Below are 6,805 nucleotides of genomic sequence, written 5' to 3' on the forward strand. Positions count from 1 at the left end.
TTGGGCAACTGAAGCATTACCAACTAAACTATCAGCATTTCTGAATAAAAAAACTGCATAAATATATTGAAAGTTCGATATCATCTATGAGTTTAACTAACACTACACATATTTACAAACACAAGTGGTGGCTTGGTTAATCCAGCAAGGTCTTCACATAGGCGGCATCCTCTTGCACGAATTTTTCAGCCTGCTCAGAGGGCACTTCGACTTCGGTCTTGTAGTTGTCCAGACCAATTTCCTCCTCTTTTCTGAAATCAAGAAAGGCAGCTTGGTAATTGGTTACTTTAAGGAGGGATCTTGGCACAAACTTGATCAGGATGTCCACCACGTTTTCGCAGGCCAGCAGACAGTCACTGTCCTTGGCCACCTTGGCCTCCCACTTGTGGTACTCGCGCAGGATCTCGTAGACACCCTTGGAACGCAGTATCTCACGGCTGCGACGGGTGGAGCATAATTGCAGCAGGCACTCTAGCAGCATTTTCCGCAGATCCGGATCCTCTTCGCGCGTCTTGCTCTCGGGTAGGTACTAAAAAGACCAAGCACTTAAAGATACTCAAATACTAAAAAAGAATCGAGCTCACCTGCAGCTCGATGGGCAGCAGGTCGTTGTCTTCGTCGCTGAACTCCTCTGGTCCGCAGAGAGGCTGCAGAATGGCCACCAGTATGCTGCCCTGTTCGTCGAGGATCACATCGTGGTAGACCACATCGAAGCAGACGTTCTTCAGGATGCCAATGGTGCCGCCACGGCGCACCACGCTGCCCTCGAAGGAGGCGAATGGCAGCAGCTTCTCCAGCAGCTGGTACTTCCTGTGGCAGCACAGCTCCCTGCCCCGTTGCACTTGGGTCAGATTGCAAAAGATGGGCGCCAAATAGTGGAGCTTCGCCTTCTTCTTATTGTAGTCCAGTTGGGCGAAGGCCTTGGCCAGTCGAGGCAGTGTCTGCTCGTCTTTTTCCAGCGTGCCCAGGATCTCGTGAACCAGCGACTCCACGCGCGTTAGGTTACTCAGCACCATGCTCCAGGGATCGGCCAGATCGGATTGCTCGTCGGTTACGTGCTTGGCGGCCACTTCTACGATAGCAAATGTCTGGGGAAATATTAAATAAAAATAATTTATAAATACCAACCCATTGACTGACTTTTTACATATTTTAAAAATACTCACGGGCTGCACTTGTTTTGCCAGTTGAAAAACTTTAATAGCTGCCTCCTCCTCTGCCGTTAAATTAATTAAACTTAAAACCGCATCTTTGGCAACGGTTTGATTTTCATCGTAAGTTAGTCCAAATATGGCCATTAGCATTTCGTCCAGCGAAAGTATTGCCGATTTTCCCTCCGAACTACCAGTTAAACCTGAAAAATAGATAATATAAAGTAAATAAATAAAATGTGCCACCGCATGACGTCACAATTGCCCAAAACAAACGCACGTGCAGCCAAGGAAAATTAGTTTTAGTTAAAACTCACCTAAAACATGGGTTAAAGCCACTGCCTTCAAGTCCAGTCGTTGATTGGGCTGCATGAATTGAACCAGTTCCCTCACAGTGTCCATTTTATCGTCTTTAATTCTATATCCTCGTAATTTGCTGCGAATTTGTTTTCTTTTGCGCGGTAGAGGTGGAGAAACATCTATGACCGAAGTCGCCGATTTGTTCATATCACCGGTAATATCGATGTTTTACCATCTCTAACCCGATTGCCTTACGGAGCAAGTATTCGCTAACTGCGGAGCATGTCCCCGCTAACAATTGGTAGACAAGAGCTGCCTGGCCTGCATAAATCAACTTTTGAATGTGAGCTCTCAATTAACCCAGCAAACATCTGTTTGCTGAAACGTTTTTCGGGGATTTCCCTAAATTTTGTAGGAAATGGGAATTAATTGGTTCAGGAAAATAGGTCGGTGAAGTGGCATACCATGAGTTTCTATTAATTTGAGCCTTTTTAACATTGTTGCAATTTAGTTGAAAAAATGCATCGGAAGACACCAAACTTGTCTGGTGATTCAAAACTTAATTTTTTTAGCTTTAAAAATATAGCAATTTTAATTTAAAGGCTTGCATTTAACAATTGTAACCAATTCAATGGTAAAGTTTTTTTTTATTTATTTTTCATATCTCACTCAGCGTGTCAAATTTAAAAAAAAAGACCAAACGGCGCCTCAACGACTCAACCAGAATCCAGAATGCCAATCGGGAACGATGTCTGAGTCTTGCTCGGACTTGCGATGCTGACTGGTCCTGCCCTTGCCACTGATTGCCCTCTGGATAAAGCGATGGACTTGGTGAACATCGGTGAAGATTCCTGGCATTCCGGGGGTTTTGCATCCAGGACCCCAAGCTACGATGCCAAAGAGCTGATCGCCGGAAGTCACCGGACAACCGGGATTGAACATGCTGGCCGAAGTCCTTTTGAATTCCTTGGCACAGGCGACGGTTTCGCCCAGGATAAAGCTGCCGTACTGCGAGTCGCAGTCCATTCGGTTGAGCACGGTGATCGCCTCGGTGCGTACATTCTCAGCCGATCCGCAGGCCACCACAGAGAGGATGTTGTTGGGTATCAGCGGTTTGGTGCTGAGCTTCACGAACTTGGCGTGATTGCCACGCAGGCGGTTGCTCAACTTGACCACCGCCACATCCATATACGTATCGGGAAAGCGCCACTCCTTCGACACGAAAACGGTGTGGATGAGGGCGAAGGAATCCTGACCAACGTCCTGTCGGCCATCGAGGAACTCCACACTAAGGGCTTTCAGCTGTGACCTATGGCTGTGCAGGCAGTTGGCCGAGGTCACTGCGTACAGAGCACTGAAGTAGGAAGCTCCGCAGGCGAACGCATTGCCATTCATGATCCTCAGCACCCAGGAACGAGCTTGGCCGCCCTTGGTCATCCGCATGCCATTGCTGTTCAACGTTGCCACCGGCGGCTGGGCATGCAAGTAGGAGGCAGTTGAATCCCACTTGCTTGCAGCCTCAATTCCGACATTGGCCAGGATCAGCGGTAATAGCAGGATAGCCTGGAGAAAACGCATTACTTCAAGTGGTACAGGCCCACTGACTAGAGGAAGGAACGAAGAAACAGCATTACGAAAACAATTTCACACTCAATCAGAAAAGTAATTGCAATTACAGGGAGTTTTCAAATTGCCTATTTAAATAATTTACATTTTTTTATTTTACTTTCAAATATAGAGATCAACACTTGTAAAGTATTTTTAACGGCAAAAACAACAGTTATTAAAAAAATCAACCACCAAAAATAATGCAATCATATAGTAATATGTCAGTTTAATTGGTTAAATGTTTTAATAACAATTAATTTATAGAACAATTATTGACCAAATTTACATATGTGAAAACGGTCAAGAACACTGATCAAAAATGGAAAAGAAAGTAAATATCTGGAAATTGAATTCCAATTTTGTTTTATCATATATAAATTAAATATAAAATTATAATATTAAATAAGGTTCTTTTTGATATAAAATATTAAATGGCTTTAATATAAATTTCAAATTTTCAGGTTTAAATTATCATATTTGCGAAATAGGTAAAATTGAAAAAAAAATTAATATTTTTAATTTAAAACAACTAAAAACCCCAATGGATAAAAATCAATGGGAAACATTTTTTAATTGTTCAGGGAATACTTGGATTTACTAAAACTTTTTTACCAGTGTAAACCACTTGTAGCTAGTTAAAAACCTATACTTTTAAGCTATGTTTGCAATATTTAAGTAATAGGAATTTATTAACAAATTATCGATTCCAATGGGTCTATCGTGGTATTTTTAACCATGTTAGTTGACTTTGCTGTATCTATGACAGCTGTGGTAGTAGCTGTTCTTATCTTTAGAGGCACTTTTTTCTTGACTTTGGGGGCCCTAAACATTCTTGCCCGCGATCTTTTCTGGGCTCTGGGCGACCTAAAGATATAGCCGGCCTCAATCGATTCTTCCGTTTCCTTAATGAAACGTGCCACCCTTCTGATGTTGGTAAACATGCCTGGATATGAGGTGTTTTGGCACTGCGAGCCGAAGGAAACGACGCCGCAGAGTTCCCTTTTGTAGATCATGGGACTGCCACCGTCGTAGAGACAGTTTCGCGGATTTTTGGGCTGTCTGACGCATACCGAGGTGCTCGAAAGCGCCAATTTCTTGCCGAACTTCTGACGGCACTCTTTCAACGATATGATGGTAACCGATGAGTTTCTGGGATCCGAAGAAGGTTTCTGCACCTCCAGACTGTCGTAGCCCCAGCCAAAGACCACCGTTCGCATGATCGGCTGCAATTTGATGGTGCAGAGCCTGATGAACTCGGTGAGTCGGCCCTTGATAGGCTCCTTCAGCCGCACAACGGCCACGTCCATGTAGAGTTTGCGGTATATGAACCGCTCGGGAAACTGGATAGTATCGATCTCAGCGATATTCTCGGAATCGCACTTCGAAACCGCTGTGCCCTCCACCGTGGCCCCCTCCAGGCTGTTCCGATACGGATATATGCAATTGGCCGAGGTGATCACGAGCAGAGGGGCATAGTAGGCTCCCCCGCAGGCAAAGTTCCCATTACTGTTCAGGATCCTCAGCAGCCAGCCCCCGAAGTTCTTGCCCGTATTCGCTTCCACCCCCGTCCAGGCTCTCCGAAATTTCGGTGTCCTTCTGTAAATGTCCCTCGGGTAGACCTTTCCATTGCCCTGCGGCGTCCAGACTCCAAGTAGAAAGCACAGCCAAAGCCAGCTCTTCGATAATCCCATATCGTAGTGAACGCGTTGAGCCACTTGAAATTCATTTAGCTCCGTCAACTGTGGAAAATTTTAAAGCCCATCAGTGTGGAAAATTGCCAGCCATATCGAGTTTAAAGCTGGTGTGTATATACACTTCCTTAAAACTAATTTCGGCTGTATCAGATGGGTAAAATCCAAATTGACCTAAAAAATTGATAAGTCAACTTATTTTTTTTTGTCTAGGTGATCGCAATCGCACTCACGTTTTATTTGAAATATTAATGTTAAATGAACAAGCCGGTATATTCATATTATTGTACCATTTCACCTAAGTTGATTCAGGCTGCGTCAATCTTTTTCAAAGAGTATTCCAGACAGATATGACTGGATCGAATCGGCTATTGACGTCGCTTGTGCTCTCTCACAGAGTACTTTTAAAAATGTACATCTTATGAACCATTCTTTTTAGGGAAATTCGACCCAAAAATTTGTGTTGTTAGCTATTTTGTCAAAAATGCATATCTTTTTAATTATTTAATTAGATACTAGTTATAAATGTCATATAAAATAATCGATTGACATACTTGGCAAAACTGTTTAATAAAATTATTCTTTATTTTTAACTACAAAAAATAACTTAAATGAAACTTACGTACTTTTAGATAATATATTGATAGTTAAATCAGTTAAGCAGTTTTCCATAAAAAACTTCCAAACATACCTATTTTCTGCGCTTCTACTACTACTACTTCTTGAAAATAAGATTAGAGCATAAAGGCCACGGACAAGCAAATTCTCCCCGCTTTGCCGGGCAGACCTGAGAGCAATATGGCATTTAGTTCGAAACGAAAGAGCGATGTCGCAGATCATTGTTTGGGTACTGTTGGTTTCGGAGCTGTGGCCCCATCCGTCGTGGAGCCATGTGTACCCGCACCACATCACACGGAAGACGCCGAAGAGCAAGCGCTGGTGGAAAGGTCCTCAGTACAACACGGGCAACAACTTTGGCGGTTGGCTGTTCCGGGTGCAGCATTCAAGGCAGTCGGTAATCTGCGGTGCATCCTATTACTCTCCGCTTTTGATGATTGTGTCGGCCAACTGCATCCACCCGTATCGATACGATCTGGAGGGGACGAGTGTCGAGCCCACTTTCACCGAGGAGAACATCTACGGATTGATCGACACCGTCTACACACCCCACGAGTTCAAGCCACAGAAGCTGTTTATGGACATCGCCCTCATCCGACTGCAAAATCCCATGAAGGGCAGGACGACCGAGTTCATAAAGCTCTGCAGCACCTCCTTCAGATCCGGAATGTGGGTGACGGTTTATGCGTGGGGCTTTGACTCCATGCACGTAGGAGCGCAGAACACGAGCACGAAGAGTGGCTTGGTGCCCGTCGAGGACATCAAGGTGTGCCGCAAGAGGCTGGCCAACACCGACACGCGGCTCTCGAGCTCCTCCATTTGCGTAACCAATCCGAAGAATTCCAAGAAGTGCCTCTACGACGGCGGAGCCCCGCTGACCTACGGCACCGAACTCTGCGGCGTGGTGTCCCACGGACCACTGTGCAGCAACGCCGGACATCCAGGCGTCTTTACGAACATCAACAAGGTGAAAAGCTTCATCCAGAATATAGAAGATGGCGTTAATTCGGGTAAATTGACACGCAGGATTATAATAAGTGAGTTTGGAGGGCGAATTTCCAAAAACAGACCGAAATTCCCAAGAAGACATTTTTAATGGCGAGAAAATGTTTTAAAGCGAAATATAATTGAAGACAAATCTATCTATGCCAATATATGATTTTCTTTTACTAATATCACAGTCTATTTGTACCGGAAAATCAAGGTTTGATCTCGGAGGCTTTCGTCGATTTAAATACGTAAGCTAGTGTATGTCTTCTATTTTATAGTCCAAAGAACTCGATTTTACTGCTTTTATTTGTCATGTTCTGATGTCTTTATGTAGACAATACTTGCATATAGGTATAGTTAGGTATATTTGACAAGTCGTATAGACTTGTCTGGGAATGGGAATATAAAGGTTTATATCTGAAGCAAGCGGTGAATTGATTCTCCTCG

At 44.0% G+C, this 6,805-nt stretch overlaps 4 protein-coding genes across 4 annotated transcripts; 1 reads left to right on the top strand and 3 right to left on the bottom strand.

The window, feature by feature from the left end:
- Window positions 1–73: 73 nt before the first annotated feature.
- On the bottom strand, window positions 74–1,640 carry LOC128251642 (protein HGH1 homolog). Its single transcript, XM_052978714.1, has 5 exons — window positions 1,469–1,640; window positions 1,167–1,354; window positions 585–1,088; window positions 312–529; window positions 74–251 (listed from the first exon to the last, which is right to left on the bottom strand). Exons 1-5 carry the CDS (start codon window positions 1,551–1,553, stop codon window positions 137–139), a joined length of 1,110 nt encoding a protein of 369 aa, XP_052834674.1. The 5' UTR covers window positions 1,554–1,640; the 3' UTR covers window positions 74–136.
- Window positions 1,641–2,093: 453 nt separating this feature from the next.
- Window positions 2,094–3,038, bottom strand: LOC128251646 (seminase). The gene has a single exon (XM_052978720.1). The coding sequence runs from the start codon at window positions 3,027–3,029 to the stop codon at window positions 2,160–2,162; it is 870 nt and encodes a 289-aa protein (XP_052834680.1). The 5' UTR covers window positions 3,030–3,038; the 3' UTR covers window positions 2,094–2,159.
- Window positions 3,039–3,718: 680 nt separating this feature from the next.
- On the bottom strand, window positions 3,719–4,750 carry LOC128251644 (seminase). Its single transcript, XM_052978719.1, has one exon. The coding sequence runs from the start codon at window positions 4,748–4,750 to the stop codon at window positions 3,749–3,751; it is 1,002 nt and encodes a 333-aa protein (XP_052834679.1). The 3' UTR covers window positions 3,719–3,748.
- An 826-nt stretch (window positions 4,751–5,576) lies between these two features.
- Window positions 5,577–6,578, top strand: LOC128252234 (seminase-like). Its single transcript, XM_052979799.1, has 2 exons — window positions 5,577–6,405; window positions 6,550–6,578. The coding sequence occupies exons 1-2, from the start codon at window positions 5,577–5,579 to the stop codon at window positions 6,576–6,578; spliced, it is 858 nt and encodes a 285-aa protein (XP_052835759.1).
- Window positions 6,579–6,805: the final 227 nt, after the last annotated feature.

Source organism: Drosophila gunungcola, chromosome 3R (genome assembly GCF_025200985.1).
Source record: "Drosophila gunungcola strain Sukarami chromosome 3R, Dgunungcola_SK_2, whole genome shotgun sequence".
Lineage (NCBI taxonomy): Eukaryota > Metazoa > Arthropoda > Insecta > Diptera > Drosophilidae > Drosophila > Drosophila gunungcola.